This window comes from Suncus etruscus, chromosome 3, assembly GCF_024139225.1.
Source record: "Suncus etruscus isolate mSunEtr1 chromosome 3, mSunEtr1.pri.cur, whole genome shotgun sequence".
Lineage (NCBI taxonomy): Eukaryota > Metazoa > Chordata > Mammalia > Eulipotyphla > Soricidae > Suncus > Suncus etruscus.
Window position 1 is genome coordinate 9,662,955 of NC_064850.1, and position 23,068 is coordinate 9,686,022.

At 44.1% G+C, this 23,068-nt stretch overlaps 1 protein-coding gene across 3 annotated transcripts in view; it reads right to left on the reverse strand.

Moving 5' to 3' along the window:
- The window catches only part of MAX (MYC associated factor X), a 30,579-nt gene extending 15,628 nt beyond the window's left edge, over window positions 1-14,951 (reverse strand). For 2 of the 3 annotated variants that reach the window (XR_007493837.1, XM_049770505.1), the window contains exons 1-3: window positions 14,678-14,951; window positions 13,820-13,846; window positions 4,369-4,476 (exon numbers count right to left, since the gene is read on the reverse strand). Coding sequence is in view for 1 of the 3 variants with exons in the window: in XM_049770505.1 (XP_049626462.1) it covers window positions 4,369-4,476; window positions 13,820-13,846; window positions 14,678-14,713 (171 nt within the window). In the remaining 2 variants the exon portion in view is untranslated. The remainder of the gene's footprint in view (window positions 1-4,368; window positions 4,477-13,819; window positions 13,847-14,677) is intronic. The other variant, XR_007493838.1, reaches the window with a different exon arrangement.
- Window positions 14,952-23,068: the final 8,117 nt, after the last annotated feature.

Genomic DNA, 23,068 nt, shown 5'->3' on the forward strand with positions numbered 1-23,068 from the left:
TTTTATTCAAGAATCTGATATAAGCTCCACAGGGTAATAGAACTATCTCATGATTATTTATATGTCACGACCCTAAATACTGCAATCCAACTCTTCGATTTCCTTTGGATCACAGTACTGCATTTTTTTTTTTTTTTTGGTGGTTTTTGGGTCAAACCCGGCAGTGCTCAGGGGTTATTCCTGGCTCCAGGCTCAGAAATTGCTCCTGGCAGGCATGTGGGACCATATGGGGTGCCAGGATTTGAACCGATGATCTCCTGCATGAAAGGCAAACGCTTTACCTCCATGCTATCTCTCCAGCCCCAAAGTACTGCATTTTAAGGAAAAAGAGCGCTCAGAAATCTGAGAGACTGAAGTATTGTCAGAACTCCCCTTGCCCGTTAGTCCCTGTGAGATAATGCTGGCAGACAAGAAAAAGAAGATGATGACATTTCCATGGAAAGAGACTCAAGAGGTTCAACCAGAGGCAACAGCCATGTCCTTTATTGCAGCTCAATGTGAAATATTTGGATTTTCAGAAGACAAGACTCAGGGGGTAAAAGCAGCTGGTGAATTTCCATGTTGGGGGTTTGGGTGAGCACCACAAAATCTGCCATCACCAGCTCTTCTGCCAGCTGTTACTTCTCTGACCTTACTACCTACCTGCTTCTACCATCCCTTCATCTGTTCCACTCTGGCACACAGCTTGGATTTTTTGAGATAGGCTCAGGAAAGCTGCCAGGTTCCTAACGCTGAACTATCCAGTCTACCTTGGAAAGCTCATCACTAGATGGAGGTATGGTCCTTTCCTTTACTACTTTAAGGCTCAAATGCTGACTTGCCAATGAGTTTTCTTGTCTGTCCTAATGAAAACTACCACCTTTTCTTCCCTTTTTCTCCACAGCACCTAGCTTATCTTCTATATATTTTAATTACTGTTTTCTATAGTTTCCTCATCAAGCCAAGAACCTATGTTTCTTGTCTTGTTCACTGCTATATTCTAAGTACTTAGAACATTTCCTGGCATATACTAGAACCATGCATAAATATTAGTTTAAATTGAGGCAGTAAGTGAATAAATAGATGAACAGCAATGAATGATGAACTATATAGCAAGGGAAAAAGATACACTTGAACTCCTCTGGCCTACCTCTCCCCAAGTGTTCTCAAACTTAAGAATACCTAGACGTCACCTGACTATATGCCATTAAACAGAGTCCCAGGTTTGCCTCTAGAAGGCAGACAGGCCACCTCTTGAAAAACACTGCCTGATCAAGAGTCCTGGTTAAAATAAAAACTTGGAGGAAATGTAGCTTGTATCCACTTAGTTTCTGAAAGGAGTAGTTCTCAACTGCTGGTCTGCAGGTATAAAAAAAAAAAATTGTTCTGAAATGACACTAATGGATATCATGGTATATGAGTAAGCAGTCTTAGCAGTTTAGACAAGCACAAGAGATAACTCTTTGCCCCTGTGTACTTTGATTAAAAGGGTGAGTCTCTCTTCCCATCATAAAAATTCCCTGTGGTGCTCAGTGTTGTGCCCAGAAATGTTGTTATTCCTGGTCCAGTATCTTGGTCCAAAGCCATTAAAACAAGTTCATACTAAGCAGACTTACCCCATGGCAAATTCTGCTTTTGTAACACTAGGTATTCACATGGCCTGGGTTAGTGTCCATCATTTATGTTCCCTCCCCAACCCAGTCCAGCTAAAAATCAGACCTACCCCATGCTTCAGTCCTTAGAAAGCCATACCTTAGATCAGGAATAAGGCAAATGACTTACAGAATGGCAATATAAACAAAATAAAACCACACTGGTTCTACATTTAATCCTGAATAATCACACAAGAGAGGACTCCCACAGAACTAAAGTAAGAGTCATGCAAAGCACACCTAGGAGCAAAGGATTTTTTTTAAACAAAATGGCTGCTTCATTAACTAGTAGGTCACCCATCAGGAAAAAAAAAAGGCCCTCTTCCCAAAATACCAGCAATATCACTAAATTGCTATAAGAACAGCCAGCATACTCTAGTCAAGAAGGAACTAACTATGAAAATGTGTTTTCTCCAAATTCCCAGGAGAACCGCAACCCACAGGTTTCTAATATATCTGGCACCTACCTCTAAACATGGTCCCTATCTTTCCAAAGAAGACCACAGTTTGTGGAAGTTCTCAGAGTAGAATTAGGGAGGAAGAGGAGAAACTGAGGGAAATAGCATTACTTTTCCATTTCATATTAATGTGTCATCTTATTAAAATCCTTTAAAAGTTTTTTGTTTTTTTTTTAATAAAAAGGGGCCGAAGCAGTCGTGCAAGAGGTAGGGCGTCTGTATTGCATGTACTAGGACAGACCACAGTTCAATCCCCCGATGTTCCATATGGTCCCCCAATCCAGGAGCAATTTCTGAGCACATAGCCAGGAGTAACCCCTGAGCATCACCGGGTGTGACTCAAACCCCCCCCCAATTTTTTTTTTTTTTTTTTTTTTTTTTGTGGTTTTTGGGTCACACCCGGCAGTGCTCAGGGGTTATTCCTGGCTCCAGGCTCAGAAATTGCTCCTGGCAGGCACGGGAGGACCATATATGGGACGCCGGGATTCGAACCGATGACCTCCTGCATGAGAGGCAAACGCCTTACCTCCATGCTATCTCTCCGGCCCCCCCCCAATTTTTTTTTAATTTGGGGGGGTAAGGTCTATTTAACAGGAAGGATACCAGGGCCACCCCCATGGTGCTGAAGGTCCTTGAAGTGCCAGATTCTGCATACAAGACATATACTTGAGCCCTTTGGGCTTCTTCCAATCCTTGTCCCACTGTTTATTTTGTTAAGTATCTTTGTTTAAGCACCATAATTACAAACAAGTTTGTAGTTGTGTTTCAGTTACAAAAAGAACACCCCCTTCACCAGTGCAGCATTTCCTCCACAAGTGTCCCCTGTCTCCCTCCTCCCCATTCCCTGCCTGTATTCAAGACAGGCATTCTATTTCTCTCACTCACTACACTGTCATGATAGTTGTCAGTAGAGTTATTTCTCTAACTGAACTCACCACTCTTTGTGGCAAGCTTCATAGAGTGGGCCAGTCCTTCCAGACCTCATTTCTATTGTCTCTGGGTATTAATTACAATGTCTTTTATTTTTCATAAAACCCATAGATGAGACTATTCTGTGTCTAACTCTCTCCCCCTGACTTATTTCACTCAGCATAATAGTTTCCATGTCCATCCATGTATAGGAAATTCTCATGACTTCATTTTTTCCTGACAGCTGCATAGTATTCCATTGTGCATATGTAGCACAGTTTCTTAAGCCACTCATCTGCTGTCATGTCCCATTGCTTTAAATTCCTTTTATGAGCCTTTGTAATCAAAGCTGTTAGGACTAGGTGCTCATTTGTTAAGGTTGGTTCATATAGTCCTGGAAGACTATTATTTAAATAAGTACTATATAATAAAATTCCCCATGGCCATCTAGGACCTTTCTGACTCATGGACTCTCTAGATTACCTCCCAACTGTGAGTTAGTTTTTCCCTACACAATTTTCAACTTTTCCCAATCCAGACCTCTTCCAAACTTGTTTCCTTCCCATGGCCCCCAAGAGGTTAGATCCCTAGTGTTGTGCTATGGACCTTCCATTTATAAGACTCTCACTTGGGGCCGGGTAGGTGGCGCTGGAGGTAAAGTGTCTGCCTTGCAAGCGCTAGCCAAGGAAGGACCGCGGTTCGATCCCCCGGCGTCCCATATGGTCCCCCCAAGCCAGGGGCAATTTCTGAGTGCTTAGCCAGGAGTAACCCCTGAGCGTCAAACGGGTGTGGCCCAAAAACCAAAAAAAAAAAAAAAAATAAGACTCTCACTTGTGGGCCTTATGTAATATCCTAAAGGCTTTTATGGGACCATTTGGTTCCTGATGGGGAAATGCTGCTCTATCTTATTGAATAGTTAAACTCAAGGGGACGAAGCTACAGCATTGCAGTAGGGCATTTGCCTTGCACGCGGCTGATTCAGGTTCAATCCCTGGCATCCATATGGTCCCCTGAGCCTGCCAGGAGCAATTTCTAAGCAGAGCCAAGAATAATCTGAGTGCTGCCAGGTTTGCCCCCCTCCAAAAAGAAAAAGCCCCAAAATAACCAAGTTTTTCTATGAGTAACTTAACACCAATAATGCTAACTTAAATTTAAAATCAGTACTTGTCTTATAGGCAGCTCTATTTGATCCAGTTTGCAAAGAGCAAATGAGAATTGGAAGAGTGTGATGACAATCGTAGAAATTAAAAATGAATGAAGTCATGCCACCTGAATATTTCTTACTCCACCTCTTTCCAGACAGACGAATATCCTAAGTCCCACAGAGCTTCAAGAGAGCAGTAGCCGATCTTTTTTCTCAATAAACTCACCTTCTCTCCTTGGAGTGATGGGACAGAGTCCCGCAAACTGTGAAAGCTGTCTTTGATGTGGTCCCTACGTTTTCGTTCCAGTGCATTATGATGAGCCCGTTTGTCTGCCTAGAGGAATGGAAGAGAAAGCACGTCAGAAATGTCACTTCTTAACCTTGACACAAGTGGGTGGGTTCAGCCTGGAAGTTTATGCTGTCAGCGCAGTCCCTGGCAATTGGTCTGGGAAGGATTATTCAGGTGGATAGTTAGAGTCTCCAGAATTAGGCTCTGCTAAAGGGGAAGAAAGGGGTGAGCGAGGCTTGTGACAGGAACATCCAAAGTAGCTCGAGGCATCCAGCTCATGCATAAGTAAAACAAAAGTTATTCACAGGGACAAAGTGTGATTCCCCTGAAGTGTGTCTCACCCCACCACTTATTTATGTAACAGAATAGCCACCAGTCCGAGGTCAAGAGATAACCAAAGCAAAACTGCAGGGAGGCCTTTCCTAAGAAGTCACCACTCTCACTGCAACAGGACCCTCCCCCCCAGGGCAGGTGTCCGAGAAAGGAGTTGGGTCACTGGCAGAGAGCTTTTTCTGCTATGAAGCCCCCTACCGTAACTATCTGGTCTTGAGACCTCATCAGAAAGGAAAAGTATGAATTGCAGACCTTCCCACCAAATTCTACAAAAGAAACGAAAAGTTCTAGAAAACCCTGATGCATTAAATCTAGGATCAATACGAGCGTGATATAAGCACGAACCACATTCTGAGTCCTTTTTTAATTTTTAACACGCTGCCATGCAAAGGCTTCCCCTCAAGCACACTGTGCCAAAAAAGTTAGTTCTTAGACAGCAAATCTTCTGACAACACATGCTCTGAATAAATTTCCTCAGGCACCTGTGACAAGGCCAGATTATTTGGCAGCATCTAAATACCCTCAGACCAAAATCTTTATCCTGCTCTCCTCAGAATCACAAAGAACAATCAACTAGAGAGCAAGACTGCGGCCAACAAAGAGAGTTGCACAATACTTGGGCTTCAAGCACGGCACAGTGCAGGAGAAGAAACTATATGGGAACTGTAAGAGGTTCCTCTGAAAGGTCTTTGCCTTCTGATGAAACATGAAAACACACTTAATCCAAAGCAAGAACTTCATCACATCTGTACTCTGGGACTTATGGAAAGTAATAAACTCTGGAAATTTACCTAGAATACAAAAAGTTATATTGACTATGTAAAGAAAAGGCTGTACACGTAAACTCAGAAAGTTCTAACTTACCCACAGAGTCAGGGTTTGTTTTTGTTTTTGTTTTTTTTTTGGTTTTTGGGCCACACCGGCAATGGTCAGGGGTCACTCCTGGCTGTCTGCTCAGAAATAGCTCCTGGCAGGCACGGGGGACCATATGGGACACCGGGATTCGAACCAACCACCCTTGGTCCTGGATCAGCTGCTTGCAAAGCAAATGCCGCTGTGCTCTCTCTCTGGGCCCAGAGTCAGGGGTTTAAGAAACGAAGCAACAAGAGTAAAAAGCTTGGTGTTGCACAAGGATACCTCAAATGAATCCTTGTACTAGATAAAATTCTACAGACCAAAAAAAAAAAAAAAATCTACTCTAAAGACAAAAGACAGTCTCATGGAAAAGATTATTTAATTCATTTCGAGAGGAGGCTGCCAGCAGCAGTGAACTTCCGGGTCTCTCAGACAGGATTCTCCAACCTCCAACCGACCACCACTCGGGACAGAGGCCTAAAGCATTCCAAATCTCTTCTAATGTGTCTAAATTCACAGTCCAAGAGCTCTGCCAAACTCCAGGGATATCTGGAATTCAAGGGAAACTGAGGGAACACTGAGGCTAGAAGTGGAAAGCAGAGCAAAAAAAAGTGACTGACTTTCTAAGAGTAGTCTAAAATAATTTAAGGGAGAGGAACACTTTCAAACACTTTAACTCCCTGCTCCTGGTCAACTCCATAGGTGAGTGGGGCTTCGTTCTAACCTAGTTCTAATTTAAGCTAAAAGGCTGAGCGATGAGGGTTTTTGGCATCACTCAGTTGCTGTTTGCTATTACTCCCTAAAAAGGTTTATTTACATGCAAATTAATATCCAATTTTAGTCTCCAGCGGCAGCCTGAGATACTACAGGATCTCCTAAATCACTGGGATTCCTGGCCCTCCTCCCAGATCAGGAATTGTGCACAGAAGCAGCTGACACCAACTACCCAACCATCCCTTTTACTGATAGAAATAAAATTCTAATTGTTTTCTTTTGGTGAAAGTCTTGCAAATCATAAACAGCTAGCACAGAGCTGGACTTCGTTTCACACAGGCCTGTGCTGCCAGGGTGGAGCCAAGTATAATCTAACACCAAGATCATCCCCACAATGCTCTACTCCCTTCCCATTCACTGCGCCCTGAAAGGACTCAAATGGACAAGCCTTTCCGTTAGAGGATTGTAAGTGAATCTGGCTGTGGACCATCAGCAGAAATCTTGGCTTCTCATCTGGGGAGCCAGCCAAGTCTGAGAAGTTGGCGCAACAAGGGAAGGCAGCCGTCCACTGCCTGGTAGAAAGATTGGGCTGGGGACTGTTGTTCTCAAAGCAGTAGATGGAATGTCTGTGGTGGTTCCAGGTCCAATTTAGCCAGTGTAAGAGTGGAATCTTAAACCAATCCCTTTGCCATGTTAATCCCCAAGCTGCTACAATGAACCAATTTTTAAAGCTCTCAGGGACAATGGCAATCAGGTAATTTTGTGACCACCCCCCCCCCCCAGTCTCACTTGAAAGAGCAAGCTGAAAATACACAGAATGAACATGCCTAAATTTGGGCAACTCTGAACTTAATGGTAACTCCTAGAGCCTTGAAAGAGCCTATGAAAGACCTTGACACAAGCTGGGAATACTGTTTGGGAAACATTTCTAAATTACAAAGCCATCTACCCCAACTCTGCTCTCCCCACTACTCCTCATTCATTCCAATGGAGGGTCAGCTGCCAGGCTGGATCAATCCCTTGGTAACTGTCTTCATTTGCAGGCAATCCTTTTTTTTTTTTCCACAGGAACCAGAGTTCAGAATTGAGATGGGAAAGCGGAGTAGACAATCCCAGTATAAGGCAACTGAGAACTTTCCACAAAGTCAAAACGAGTTAAAGGGAAAAAAAGAAAAAGAAAAGTGAAGAAGGCCAATCATCTTAAAGTTAATTTACATGAACTAGAGAGAGAGAGAGAGAGAGAGAGAGAGAGAGAGAGAGAGAGAGAGAGAGGATATGGGGTAAGGTGCTTGCCTTGCATGTAGCCAAACTGGGCTCAATTCCAGCATCCCACAGAGTTCCCTGAGCCCTGCACCAATAATGATCTTGAGTAAAGGGTCAGGAATCTATCCTGAGCACCATTAGGATGTGGCTCAAAACAAAACAAAAAAAGGATGAACTAGCTTTCTCACTCTTATACTGATAAAAAAAAAATGTCAGATAATGGAAATGGGTGCTAACCTTTTCCAAAAGCATCCTCGTGGAATTATGCTCAATTCTAGAAGACTTATTATAGAAATAGAAGCATTCTTGGGCTGACAGCCGGCCTCCACATATCTTTTCTTTTTTTTTTTTTTTTTTTTCCACATATCTTTTCATACATCCTCTAAGAGTACTGATGGGATGCTGCTGCTCTTCAAGCTAGATTTATGGTTCAGACAGGGCATTCCAGAGTAACAGAAATACTAAATGAGTGAATGATACTCAAGCGTGGGCCCAAAGATACTCAACAGAAACTCTAGCATTAAATCACTTCCAGCTCTGACTCTCTGCCAAAGTTTTTCTTCACTCCCCAGTTTTATTTCCAACAAACTTTTTCACATTGACAGCCTAAGTCTCATTCTAACCAGCATGTGCATTTTAAGTGTTGCTAAATGTTGAAAGCCAGTGTTGTCTTTTTTTTTTTTGTTAGCCAGGAAGTTGCTAAATTCGCAGGAGGTTATTCAAGCTAAGAAGTTCTGTTCAAAAGTGAAGAGAGTCTCTTTAAATTACTTCCAACTCATTGCATAGAAAATACATTGCCACTGAAGGCATTACATCAGTCAGCATTCTAATTCTTACAAGTTCTAGAGGGAAGCAAAGATAGCAAGAGGTAATAGTGTTGCATTATTCAAATTGGCATGAGCATCTCCAGAACAATGCCATTTCTTGCATGCTATCTAATACCTAACCCTGTCCAGAGGGGAATTTTCTCAATGACAATATAGAAAATTCTTAGTATATAGGAAATTTGAGCAGAGTTGTGCACTGACCATTTACTGTCTTCCATAAATGTAACTTTTTTTTTTTTTGGTGTTTTTGGGTCACACCCGTTTGATGCTCAGGGGTTACTCCTGGCTAAGCGCTCAGAAATTGCCCCTGGTTTGGGGGGACCATATTGGACGTCAGGGGATTAAACCGTGGTCCTTCCTTGGCTAGCGCTTGCAAGGCAGACACCTTACTTCTAGCGCCACCTCACCGGCCCCTCATAAATGTAACATTTTATTTCACACTGCATTTTACAGGGAAAAGTTTACTGTAGTTATAAGTATCACTAACATGAACTCAAAACATCAGAAATTATCGAACAGTTAATTTTGATGGGAAGTAGAAAAAACTGAATCTCTAAAATATACTTATGTTAATCAACAGAAAAATGACATGAAATAGTGAGCAGCCAGGAATGAGAAACTCAAAAAGATTCTTTTTTTTTTTTTTGGTTTTTGGGCCACACCCGGTGACGCTCAGGGGTTACTCCTGGCTATGCGCTCAGAAGTCGCTCCTGGCTTGGGGGACCCTATGGGACGCCGGGGGATCGAACCGCGGTCCGTCTCCTAGGCTAGCGCAGGTAAGGCAGGCAGGCACCTTACCTCCAGCGCCACCGCCCGGCCCTCAAAAAGATTCTTAATAGAAAGCTATTGGCAACTTCTTGAGCATACATTTCAAAACCAAAAACAAGTGTCTTCATCAAGTTTTAAAAAATGATCAGGGGGCCGCAGAGACAGCACAGCGGCGTTTGCCTTGCAAGCTGCCGACCCAGGACCTAAGGTGGTTTGTTCAAATCCCGGCACCCCATAGGGTCCCCCGTGCCTGCCAGGAGCTATTTCTGAGCAGATAGCCAGGAGTAACCCCTGAGCACAGCCGGGTGTGACCCAAAAACCAAAAAAAAAAAAAGATCAGGTGCCTAAAATTACATAGGAAGCTCTTATACAACTAAGTTATTCACAAGAATTTTTTAAGATGATCAAGAAATTTTCACTGAAAACCAAGTTGTACTCTTTCTCAATTACTTCATAACTGACATGTTGAAAACACAAGCAGAACATCCTGTGGTCTTGCAAACAGCATAGTTAGGAGTCAAACCTGACATTTCTCCATCTTAGTCAATTCTCTTAAGCACAAAGTACACCTAACTTTTAGCACTTCTGTCATGGATAACAGCAGTCTCCTGAATAACCCCCAAACTCAAAAGCAACCAAACTCATTCATTCCCTTATTCACTCTGCAATTCCTGAAAAAGCAAAGAGCACTGAGAAGTTAAAAATAGTTCATACCAGAGGGCCAGAATATAGAACAGAGAGGGTAAGACTTTGCATGCAGTTCACCAGAGTTAGGACCCGGGCATCACATATGGTACTACCTGGAGTGATCTCTAAGCACAGACTCAGGAGTAAGCCCTGTGCATAGTAGGTGGGGCTCCAGAAACACCATACAAAAATTCACACCAAATATATCTAGAAATAGGTAGAAGTGGAATTACACTGTTGTAAAATCCCCAAACGTGTGTAACTAACATATTCTGCTTTCAGGAAGGACAGTAAGTTGAAAAAACTTGGGGCTTCAAGAAAAAACTAACTCTCTTTTCTTTCTCTCTTCTCTCTCCTCCCATTCCCACCAAAAGGAATATCCCAAACAGAAATAAAGCAGGATTGCTTTAAAAGGCAACCTTTCCTCCAACAGTAACTTAACATCAGTTGGAGTATAAGATGTATTCAATTCAGTAATAAAAACTTATTTGGGGATTACTTCCTTTAACATAGTTTACTGGTTCATGAAGATGTTTTCCCTTTGCACTGAGGCAGTAGAAAAAAATATTTGTTAGATCGGTTTCACTTTCTGTTAGTTGGCCTTACTTCCTACTCTGTTTTATCAGGGCATCCTACATTTCCCATGACAGCCAGAGCTATTATTCTGGGTAGTGGCATTTTAGAACATGACTGTCTTTATATCAAGACTTCCAGTGCCTTTTTGTACCAACTATTTTAAAAGTTCTTCTCTAGTCCTAACATTTCGTTGTTCACTAATCTCCATCCATTTCTGACCTAAGGCAAAATGTAGGAATGAGTTTTTATCCAAAGTAGGTAGGTACTTATTTACCTACCCTAAGTATTAAGAATCTAACAGATACATTCAAAGGAAATGACACCTTAAAATCACTTTTTATTCTACATTTTCTTGATAATTGCCTGACATACTGTGAAGTTAACCTAAAATATCTCTGCTGTTGGGCCAGAGCGATGCTAGAGCAGGTAGAGCATTTACCTTGTCTGTGACCAACCAGGTTTGATCCCTGGTCCCCTACATCATCCCCCCAGCACTGCCAGGAGTCATCCCTGAGCACTGCTGAGTGTGGTCTTAAAACAAAACAAAACATCTAAAGACTCTGCTTTTCTTGATTCTATTATAGTTTCCTTCTTCTGGAAAGTATTTAAACATATCACAAGAGATAGAGGGATTATAGCTCAAAGGTAATGTATTTGTCATGCATGTGTGTGACACTTTGGGTTCAACTCCAGTATTTCCAAAAATGTAAGAAAATAAAAGTTCTCAACCAGACCAAGAAAATAGAGGTCAGAAGGCTGGTGGGTATGCCTTGCATGCTTTGCATAAGGGAGTCCAGGTTCAATACCTAAACACTACCAAGTGTAGTCCCAAAACAGACAAAAGTCTCAGTAACATGTATAAAATAAAAACAGTCAAACCCACTCCCTCCACCCACTTCCACCACCCCAAAACGAAAGGGTAAAATCCTAGGCAACTTAGTACTAAATTTAAAATATCCAGTTATGGGACCAGGAAGGGAAGGCACTTGCCTTGCAAGGCTGCTGACCCAGGTTTGATCCCTTGCATGCCATAAGGTCGACTTGGCAGGAGGGATCCCTGAGCTCAGAGCCAGGAGCAAGCCCTGAGTAACCACCCAGGTATGGCCCCCAAACCAAATAACTATATAATTCAGATACAAGAATGAGTTTAGCATAATACAAGAGAAGAAACATTTTAACTTAATAAGCCAATTTACATCAATACCGATGTAGATGACTGTTCTGAGAAGCAAGAAAGTTTCAAGAACAGTGAGTCAAAATATCAAAGAAGAGATGGGGCGAGGGGCCTGCGAGGTGGCGCTAGAGGTAAGGTATCTGCCTTGCAAGTGCTAGCCAAGGAAAGATAGCAACCGCAGTTCGATTCCCCGGCATCCCATATGGTCCCCCCAAGCCAGGGGCAATTTCTGAGCGCTTAGCCAGGAGTAACCCCTGAGCATCAAACGGGTGTGGCCTGAAAAACCAAAAAAAAAAAAAAAGAAGAGATGGGGCAAACATAGCACAACAGGTAGGATGTTTTCCTTGCATGTGACTGACCAGGTTGGATTCCTAGCTTCCCATTTGGTCCCCTGAGCATGACTTCTGAGTGTAGAGAGCCAGGAGACTGAGTGCCACCGAATGTGGCTCAAAACCAAAGTCAACATAATTCCAATTCAAATGATTCTGCAAAGGGAAGCCTAACTAACCTGTCTTCCAATTCTGGTTAATTAAACAGCAGATTTGAACTGGAAACATGAAGAAAAAAACTTATTTTAAATTGACTGGGTTCTAAACATATAACTACTTATTCATACTAAGAACTAAAGTAATTAAATATTTTATAAAAGGAGGGAGGAACTGAATCCCAAACAAATATCAATTTAAATTTATCTCATGACTTCAAGAAGAAACAAAAACCAATATATTTTTAGTAACTCTTTTTACAACCCATGGTAATGACTGCATCGTTGAGTCTTAGGGCAATATAATCTCTCAATAAATATAGTTTTTAAATGCTACCATTGACGGTATAACCTGCAGCATGTTTGCATGCTCTAATGAAGGGCAGGCACAAGAGTGCTTGCTTTTGTTCTGTGGTTATTAACTTATTAGACACAAGATATTAAAGTGACATCCTGCAAATTCTAATAAGCCCCCCATGACATGATTGTCTCGTTTGTCATTTTAAAGATCAAAACCAGGCAGGGGAGGGATACACCCTGGTGGTAGTTAATGCCTTGCATGTGTGAGGCACTGTAGTTCGATGCTTTAACGCCAAGAAAACAAGCAAACAAAGGACAAAACGGGTTAAAATATGAACTGATGATCATTCATAAAATCGAACTATCTAGAAACGCCGAACCTTGATTCCTATGTAACTCACTGGTATTTAGAGGTTGCCACTTCAGAAGAGACAAGCACTCTCCAGAACACCGTCTGTTCTTATCTCTACAGTATTCTTCACTCAACACCCCTGGACAACTCAACACTAGGATATGCTTCTATACTCCTCTTAGAGAATCACTTATTATGTTTCTGGTCTTTCCCCTTTTTTTCTTTTTTATTCACAGAAAACCCAACTTCTTCCTCAGCCTCCTAAGACCTCCTAAGACCTCCATCCAAACCAAAGAACAATCTACCCAAAACTTTAGTATTACAGTATCCTGAGACAGCATCCATCCCAAATCCTATGGGAGTTCCCCTTAGGCCTCTCTGCCATGCCAGTCCAATCACTTTCCTACTGTATCATCGCTCTCCTTCAACCCAAATACTGCCAGCCTGCACAATAAGCTGTACGTGTCACTTTTCTATGACTCCTCCACTGTTTCCAGCTTATGCACCAGAGTAATATCACGCTAGGCTAAATGCTACAGGTCTATGGCAGTCACATGACTTTTGGTTAAGTGCTTATTACATGAAGCAGAACTTCTCAAGTATGCAGACGTTTCAGAATCCACTTGTCCCAAGACAAATCTTACCACGCCAGCCTAGAAATAATGCCACTCACTTCAGAATGTATTTCTCACTTCCCACTTACACGAGCCAACGACCTTCCCATCTTAAAGATATCTATATAAAAAAGCAAAATAAGAGGAAAGGACTTCCCTTCTTTACATACAGCTCCTCTCAGACACTTGCAGACACTACACACTTCCCACCTGAAACTCTAACAACTCAAGATTCATGCGCTTGCTTCGCCCCAGCCCGAATCAGGCCTCACCTCACAGTGTGTATATATAAATACCGTACATAACAGGAGAGCTTTTCCGCTACTACTGTAAAAATACTAGAAGGCAGTTTGTCTCGAGATCTCAAACCCCACCCACCCAAAAAAAAAGGACTTAGAACTGAACGGAAATGAAAAATGAAATGGAGAGTAGGAGACGTACCGCAGATTGAAACCTCGGTTGCTCTTCCTGAAATAAGAGAGAGAAAAAAAAATAGAAAATATAGAAGTTATTTTTACACCTTGCAGTTGATAAATAAAGAAAAGAAAATGCCGACGAAGGAGGAAGCGGCGGGTGGGGTGGGGTGTCAGCCAGGGCCCCCCATCCTTCCTCCCCAGGCCTACCCCATCTCTCCTTCTGTGGGGCAGGTGTGTGTGTGTGTGTGTGTGTGTGTGTGTGTGTGTGTGTGTGTGTGTGTGTGTAAATGTCCCACCCACTAGTGTGTGTGTGTAGCTCTGCTCAGTCATCCAGGATCAGATCAAGATCTGAGGGGGGGGGGGGTCCAGGGCCTGGGCACCCCTCATCCCCAATTGCCTGGTACCTCAGGGATTGGGGGGTGGGGGCAGAAGAGCATCTTGGGGCTTGTGCAAAACAAACTCCCCAGCTCCCCTCACTCTCCCACACCCTCCAAGCCCTCCAGAGGGGCCCCCCAGAAAAGAGGGGTACACAGCACAGGGAGGGGACCAGGTCTTTCTTGCCCTAACCCCCCTGGATCCGGACAATGGGATGGGGGGGGCTCGGCTCCTCCTGTAGTCCTCCCGTCCTAGGCCAGGCCAGGGTGGTCCTGGGGCTGAGGGGGTGTCGGGGGACCCCAAGGCCGCACGCCTGCCTGCCTGCCTGCTCTCCCCAATGCCTGGCCAACTACAACAGGCCGCTCTGGGGCCCGGGAGCACTAGGAGGAGCACGGCGGGGAGCACCGTGGGGAGCACGGCGGGGAGCACCAGGGGGGAGCACTGTGGGGAGCACCGTGGGGAGCACCGTGGGGAGCACCGCGAGGAGCACGGGGAGCCCGGGACTCACGTCGCTCTCCACCTCGATGTCATCGTTGTCGCTCATTTCCGACGGCCCAGGGAGCGGCCACTGCAGCGGCGACGGCGGCGGCGTCGGGGCGAGTCACCGACCACCACGAGCCGAGCAGCGCCCTGCACACACACGCGCGCACACGCGCACACACGCACACACGCACTCACTCACACACGCACTCACACACGCACGCACACACAACACACACACACAACACGGCGACAACCACCTCCTCACTGCAGCACCGGATCAACGGCGGCACGCACGCCCGCTCGGCCCCCGTCACGTGACCCTCTAGCCGCGCTGGGGCCGCCGGGAATCGTAGTTTTCGCCTCGCTTGATCCAAGGGCTCTTAATGGCTCGAAGGACTCCATCTCCCATCGTGCCGCGCGCGCGGTCGGGCCCGGCCCGGCTTGTTGACGAGGCTCCACTGCGCCTGCGTGGCCGCGGGAGGGGCGGGGATCAAAGGACCCCGCGCGCGGGGCCTGCTGGGAGTTGTAGTTCGCAGACTGTGAGTTGTCAGATGGTTTTATTTTTTTTCCTCTCAAGGCTGGAGGCTGCTGGGAAGGGAGAAGACGGGACACGTGGAGCGAGCTGGGGCTCTTGCTGGCCGGCTCAGCATTCTTGGAACAACGCAGACACGGGACTTGGGGTCCTAGGGAGAGATTTCTTGGGGAGTCCCTGGCCTTAAGTTGCCTCCAGGCGACTAGGTCTTCTCTGTCCTTTGGCTCCAGTCTATTTGCATTTTGCATCAGTGGAGTAAACCCATCTGGAGTCAACCCCAGCTTTGCACGCTGCCCACCTGGCTCTCAGGCCTCCATACCTGGCACCCCATCTGGACCCTAGGACCGGCCAGAAGTAATTTCTGAGCACCGGGTTATAGCAAAACAACAGCAACAACAAACAAACCCTCCAAACCGATTAGTGACATATCTCCCTCCAAACCAACTAGTGACACATCTATGCTTTTTGCAAGGGTCTTGGGGGGTCACTGAAGATGATCCTCAATGACTTGTTTATATGGAGGTGAAACTCCCTCTGAGTTCATAATTTTTGGAGACCTTCTTAATTATAAGATGCAAAATAAAGGGGGCTGAGGGTTGGAGATGTAGTACAGGAGTAAGGGGTTTGACTTGCACAGGCCCCCTCAGCACTTCATTTGGTCTCTCAAGTAATTATCTGAACGCAGTCAGGAATAAGCCTAAGCATTGCATAAACAAATAAAAAAAAAAAAACAGCAGAGAGAGAGATCAAAACTGGATTCTTGTCCAGTTAGGATTACTTACAAAGAGTGGTCATGCTGTATGACTCTTTCCACAGGCTGTTTAGTGGAACATTTAACGTGCCAGCATTGAGATTCTAAAACTTTCTGCTTTGGTGCAGTTCACAGCTGTGGAAGCAATTAGGTGACTGGTCTTGCCACCATTTAAAAAATGGTCTAAGTCTAATGGGAAAAAAAAAATTCAAGACCCTTCATTCCGAGATAAAATGACCAACTACTCTTTTACATCCTGTCTCTGTAAGAAATGTGTAAAAGGGGGCTGGAGAGGTGGTGCTAGAGGTAAGGAAAAAAAAATTCAAGACCCTTCATTCCGAGATAAAATGACCAACTACTCTTTTACATCCTGTCTCTGTAAGAAATGTGTAAAAGGGGGCCGGAGAGGTGGTGCTAGAGGTAAGGTGTCTGCCTTGCAAGTGCTAGCCAAGGAAGGACCGTTGGATCCAGTATGGTCCCCCCAAGCCAGGGGCAAATTCTGAGCCAAAAACAGAAACAAAGAGGGGGAGATAGTGGGAGAGTAGGGTTTGGGAAAAGAGAAAGAGTTCCCACAAGAACTAGTTGGCTTATTCAAATCTGAATATTGCAAGGGGGTCTTAACAAAGGAAATGCTTACAGCAGCTAGGACAATAGTACACCAGGCATGGCTCAGGACTTGCAAACAGCCGATCTGGGTTTGAACAGCCACAGCATCCCATAAGATCCCTTAAGCACTGCCTGAAGTAATCTCTGAGTTCAGAGCCTGGAGTAACTACTGAGCACCAATGGGTGTGGCCCCCAAACAAAAAAACAAAGCAAAAGAAAAAGGATTGCTTACAAATATGTGGCAGAGTGCAAGGATGCTACAGATAGTCCCTAAATTCCAAGGCTCAGCTTAGGATGTTTTCAACTTTGATGTTATGAAAATTATAAGCAGTTAGTAGAAAAGATGATTTTGAACTACAGTATTCTATTTTTACCTTTCAGTTTAGGAGCCAATGCATTACAGGCTATTCAACACTTTTTCAGAAAATAAGTTTTATGTCAGATGATTTTTTGCAATTGTAGGCTAATGTAAGTAGTTCTGAACATGTTTAAGGTACATCAGACAAAGCTATAATGTTTGGTAGGTTATTTATTTTTTTGTTTGGTTTGGTTTGGTTTTTTTTTGTTTGTTTGTTTTTGGTTTTTGGGTCACACCCAGCAGTGCTCAGGAGTTATTCCTGGCTCTATGCTCAGAAATCACTCCTGGCAGGCTCAGGGGACCATATGGGATGCCGGGATTTGAACCATTGTCCTTCTTCATGCAAGGCAAACACCCTACCTTCATGCTATCTCTCTGGCCCCTAGTAGGTTGTTTATTAAATGCACATTCAAGATAGTATATTTTCGGGACCAGAGCAGTCGCGCAGTGGGATCCCCTGGCATCCCATATGGTCCCCCAAGCCAGGAGCGATTTCTGAACATGCACAGCCTGGAGTAACCCCTGAGCATCACAGGGTGTGGCCCAAAAACAAAAACAAAAGATAGTATATTTTCCACTTAGATAGGTTTTGTTCTTGTTTCATTTTATTTTTATTTATTTTTTTTTTAGCTTTTGGGTCACACATGGTGATATTCAGGGATTATTCCTGACTCTGTGCTAAGAAATCACTCCTGGTGGGTCTCTCCTGTTGGGGCTCAAAGGAACTTATAGGATAACCACTGTACTCTCTCAACTTAAACTTAGATGAATAAAAATTGTATTTTTATTTTATTTTATTTTATTTTATTTATTTACTTATTTTGGTTTTGGGGCCACACCAGGTGGCGCTCAGGGGTAACTCATGGCTCTGTGCTCAGAAATGGCTCCTGGCAATCTGGGGGACCCTATGGGATGCTGGACATCCAACCAGGATCCGTCCTAGGTTGGCCAGGTGCAAGATAAACTCCCTACCGCAGTGCATTCGCTCAAGCCCAGGATAAACATTGTAAATTGAGAAGATTTTGCAAAAGATTGCATAGCACCCTGGGGCTCTGTGCCCCACCCCTAGGCCAGTGCTGGAGAGGGAAGGAGTGGTTTAGGAGCTGGGACCAAAGCTAAATGAAGACTCTGACAGCTCAGATCCAGGCACAGAGCAATTGGAGCTGAAGCCCCAAAAGGAAGAATTCCAAGCACAACAAAGGATCCTTTCTTCCGTATCTTCTATCTTTAGAATGCAGAAAACTTGTCATATACCTTCAGGGAGAGAAAACCCTGGGAGGAACAGACTACCTCTATTCCCCATCAGGAGTGATTTATCCTCAGTTCAGTCAGTTGGAGACCTCGGAGAAGCTGTTGTGATTGAGCTCAATCTCCCCGAGCTACAGGGATCTTTCTCAGCTCTTCTCCAGTGGGCCTGCCCCCCAGGGATGCCTGGTAGTGACTAGCTTTGCAATAACTGAGGGGGGGGGAGTGATAAAATTAAGTTGAGACATATGAAGAAGGCCACAGATTAAAGCTTATTCTCCAGTTTCGTTTGATCAAAGTGGACTACTAATAATGCTTTTGTCTGTAAGAGAAATATCTGGTTCTGGTGCAAACATTTAAAGGGCAAGACCTGGGGCCAGAGAGAGAGATGGCACAGCAGTAGGGTGTTGCCTTGCACACAGCTGACAGAGGACGGATGGTGTTTCGAATCCCAGCATCCCATATGGTCCCCTGAGCCTGCCAGGAGCTATTTCTGAGCACAGGGCCTGAAGTAACCCCTGAGCACCACTGGATGTGACCAAAAAATAATTAATAATAATAATAATAATAATAATAATAATAATAATAATACCTCTTAAACTCCAACATTTTTTTACCACATCCACCAATCCATGTGCCCAATCAGGAATTCAGATAGGTTCCAGGACCTGCATCGGCTCAGTCAGCAGCTCTGGTAGGCTTCAGGCCCTTCAAGCTCTTGGCTCCCTCTGCAGGTGCTGCCTTATCCGGGACATTTGCTGTGGAACAAGATTCTGCCTCCAAACTCACCTGCTCTTTCTCCACCTACTAATACAAACCAATCTTGCAGGATAAAATACCTTTACTCCTGGGATTCAAACTAGATCCTCCCTCTGAAAGACTTCAGACTAAAGTTAAAACTCCATAGTTTAGCAAACAGGGCCTTCATGATCTGAGGTCTTTGCTGGCCTTTCTCACCTTTCCACTCCAGCTTGCTGCTCATCCTCAATTCTCCAGCCATAGAGAACTTCTTAGCTTTTCCCCAGAGGATTAGGTTGCCCTTTGCCTCTTGGGATTTCCATGTGTTGACCCTTCTACTATTTATTATCTACCCCAGTTTTCTTCTCATCACTTGGGGTAATGTTATTGCCTCCTTATAGAAATCCCTTCTGGATTTTCCAAAGTAGATTAGTTGCATATTTACTATTTTTATAGCACCTGGTACTTCCTTTTTATGTTGTTGTTTTGTTCTTATTTGGGAGCAACACCTGGTAATAATCAAGAATTATTCCTGGTTCTGTGCTCTGAGATCATTCCTGGTGGGGCTCAGGGGAGCATGTGGGGTACCAGAGATGGAATCCAGGTTGGCTATAGGTAAGGCAAACATTTGATTCACTTTATTATTGTTCTGGCTACTCGTACTTCTTTTAAAGAACTGAATGCTTCCATGAATGGTCCCTGAGCTGAGCTAGGAGTAAATCATTGGGGGGGGGGCACACCCGGTGACGCTCAGGGATTACTTCTGGCTATATGCTCAGAAATCACTCCTGTCTCGGGATCATATGGAATGTCAGGGGATCAAACTGAGGTCCGTTCTGGGTCAGCAGCGTGCAAAGCAAAAGCCCTACCGCTGAGCTATCACTTCAGCCCCTGGGAGTAAATCTTGAGTACAACCAGATGTGGACCAACACAACAACGAAATTAATTCGAATAACTGAGGAGCTAGCTGATTTTATTCAGTGACTTTTAAATCAGAGAGCATCCCACCTAAGTGCCACGAAGTTGTGTAAAAAAGAAATGATAGTACAGCAGGTAGTGTAATTGCCTTTCGTACTACCAACCTGGATTTGATCTCTAGCATCCCATAAGGTCCTCTGAGCTTATCAGGAATAATTTTCTGAGTATCATAGGGTATGGTCCAAAAAACCAAAACCAGAAATCAGAAGGGCATTATGATCAGAAAGTGAGTAAACAGGGGCCGGAGAGTTGGCAATAGAGGTAAAGTGTCTGAACTGGTGAAGGGGGGTGTTCTTTACATGACTGTAATCATACAACTATAATCATGTTTGTAATCATGGTATTTAAATAAAGATAATTATAAAAATTATTTTATAGGAATAATAAAATAAAAAGTAAATATTGTTTGAAAAAAATCACATCTATTAATTATTCTAATGATCTATCCTAGCTTTTATTTGTTTTGCCTGTTATGGTATTGTATGATATATATGTAATATGTGTTATATAAGATTATAAGTATAATTTGAACTATACTAAATGTATTGACAAAGAATTATAGATACATGAACAATTGTGATGAATCTGTATGGAGATATTTTACTGCATTTTAAATGAGTGAAAAAACTTTGATCTACACTTTTTGATGTAATGATGTAATGAGATATGATGGAAGATGTGTATTTTAAAATATAAACATGTACTTTTAATTAAAAAAAAAAAAGAATTGACCAGAGAGCAGAAGTCAGGCTAAATAAATAAAGTGAGTTTATTGAGAACCTAGAGAGACCCACTTAGCATTGAATTGGGGGAATCTTTTATCCTGTGTCTCAGGGCTGTTTAGGCGAGAAGCTTCTGCTTTCTGTACATGAATTCATTCCGGGAGGGGGTTGGGTGAGTCAGAAGTGTAGCCAAAGCTCGGAACTACACAGGTAATGCCAGGGACAGCTCAGCCTGTCAGGCCTTTGGAGCAGGAATTTGAGTGAGGTTTCTTTTTAGGGGGGCTTTCACTGGAGCACTTCAAATAAATATTTCACTTTCATTTGATCAAAAAAAAAATAAAATAAAGTGTCTGACTTACAAGCCCTAGCCTAGAATGGACTGCTGTTCAATCCCCCCCCCCCCCCAGCATTCCATATGGTCCCCTGAAGCCAGGGGCGATTTCTGAGTACAGAGCCAGGAGTAACACCTGAGCGTCAAATGGGTGTGCCCCCCAAAAAAAAGTGAGTAAATAAATATTATTAAAAAAAAAAAAAAAAAAAGAGGAGCAGGAGTGATAGCATAGCAGATAGTGTCTGCCTTGCATTTGGCTGACCCAGGGCCAACCTAGGTTCGATTCTTGGCATCCCATATGGTCCCCCAAGCCTGCCAAGTGCGATTCCTGAGCAGAGTGCAGAATAGCCCCTGAACACCACTGGGTGTGGCCAAAAAAAAAAAGAAAAGAAGGAAGGAAGGAAGGAAGGAAGGAAGGAAGGAAGGAAGGAAGGAAGGAAGGAAGGAAGGAAGGAAGGAAGGAAGGAAGGAAGGAAAGAAGGAAGGGCTAGAAGGTGGTAGAAATAGCTCCTGGCAGGCACGGGGGACCCTATGGGACACAGGGATTCGAACCAACCACCTTTGGTCCTGGATCGGCTGCTTGCAAGGCAAACGCCGCTGTGCTATCTCTCCGGGCCCTTAAATAAAGATTTATATTTTAAAAAATGTGAAAGCAGAGCAGCTTTCTATTAAATGTTTGTTTTCCTTTAAGGAAAGGTGACTGTCTGAAATACTCAAATACTCACTACCACCTTCTAGCCCCCCAGGATCTAATCTAAAGCCTCACATATGTCCGAAATATCCTTCCTTCCTTCCTTCCTTCCTTCCTTCCTTCCTTCCTTCCTTCCTTCCTTCCTTCCTTCCTTCCTTCCTTCCTTCCTTCCTTCCTTCCTTCCTTCCTTCCTTCCTTCCTTCCTTCCTTCCTTCCTTCCTTCCTTCCTTCCTTCCTTCCTTCCTTCCTTCCTTCCTTCCTTCCTTCCTTCCTTCTCTCATTCTTTAACATTGTCGTGCTAGTTGTTAGTGTAGTTTTTTCCCTAACAGCATTCATCACTCTTTGTGGTGAGCTTCAAATGGTGAACCAGACCTTTAGGCCTTCCAGCCCTGAACTTTTGTCTCTGGGCCTTCTTACAGGAATGTCTTTAATTTTTCTTAAAACCCATAGATGAGTGGGACTATTCTGTGTCTATCTCTCTCCCTCTGCCTTCTGCTTTCACATTTATCCCTAAAGATCTGGAGGAGTGATTACGAAGGTTAAATCTACTGGGTCCTTCCTCCTCAGGCCTTCAACAACAGGACACAGACCTTCGGTTTCTTTCTTTCTTTTTTTTTATTTTTGGTTTTTGGTTTTTGGTTCACACCCGGCAGCCCTCAGGGGTTCCTCCTGGCTCTATGCTCAGAAATTGCTCCTGGTAGGCTTGGAGAACTACATGGGATGCCGGGATTCAAACCACCAACCTTCTGCATGCAAGGCAAACGCCTTACCTCCATGCTATCTCTCCGGTCCTAAACTTTCGGTTTCTTTTGGAGTCTCTGAGGTCCTCTGTGAGAGAGCCTCCCCAGATCTCATCTCAACTCTTACCCGTCTTCACTGCTGCTGGACCTTGCTGACTGCTCTTACCTCCTTTCTGATCCGAGTGGTTTCTTTTTGGGTTGTTTGTTTGTTTGTTTGTTTACTTGTCTTGGGGGGGTCACACTGGTGGTGCTCAGGGGTTAATCCTGGCTCTACGCTCAGAAGTTGCTCCTGGCAGGCATGGAGACCTGATGGGATACTGGGATTCAAACCACCATCCTTCCTGGATTGGCTGCATGCAAGGCAAACACCCTACCTCTGGCCCCTGGGTTATTTTGTTGTTGGTGGTGTTTGTTTTTGTTTTTGGACTACACCCAGCTGCACTCACAGGTTGCTCTGTACTCAGAAATCAACCCTGGAGGGCCCAAAAGATAGCACAGTGGTAGGGCTTTTGCCTTGCATGCAGCCAACCTGGGAGGGACCTGGTTCAAATCCCAGCATCCATATGGTCCCACAGCCTGTCAGTGGCGATTTCTGAGTGCAGAATCAGGAGTGATCCCTGAGGGCCGCTGGGTGTGGCCCAGAAACCAACCAACCAATCAATCAATCAATCAATCAATAAAGTTAAAAAAAAATCACTCTCGCAAGCTCAGGGGATCATATGGG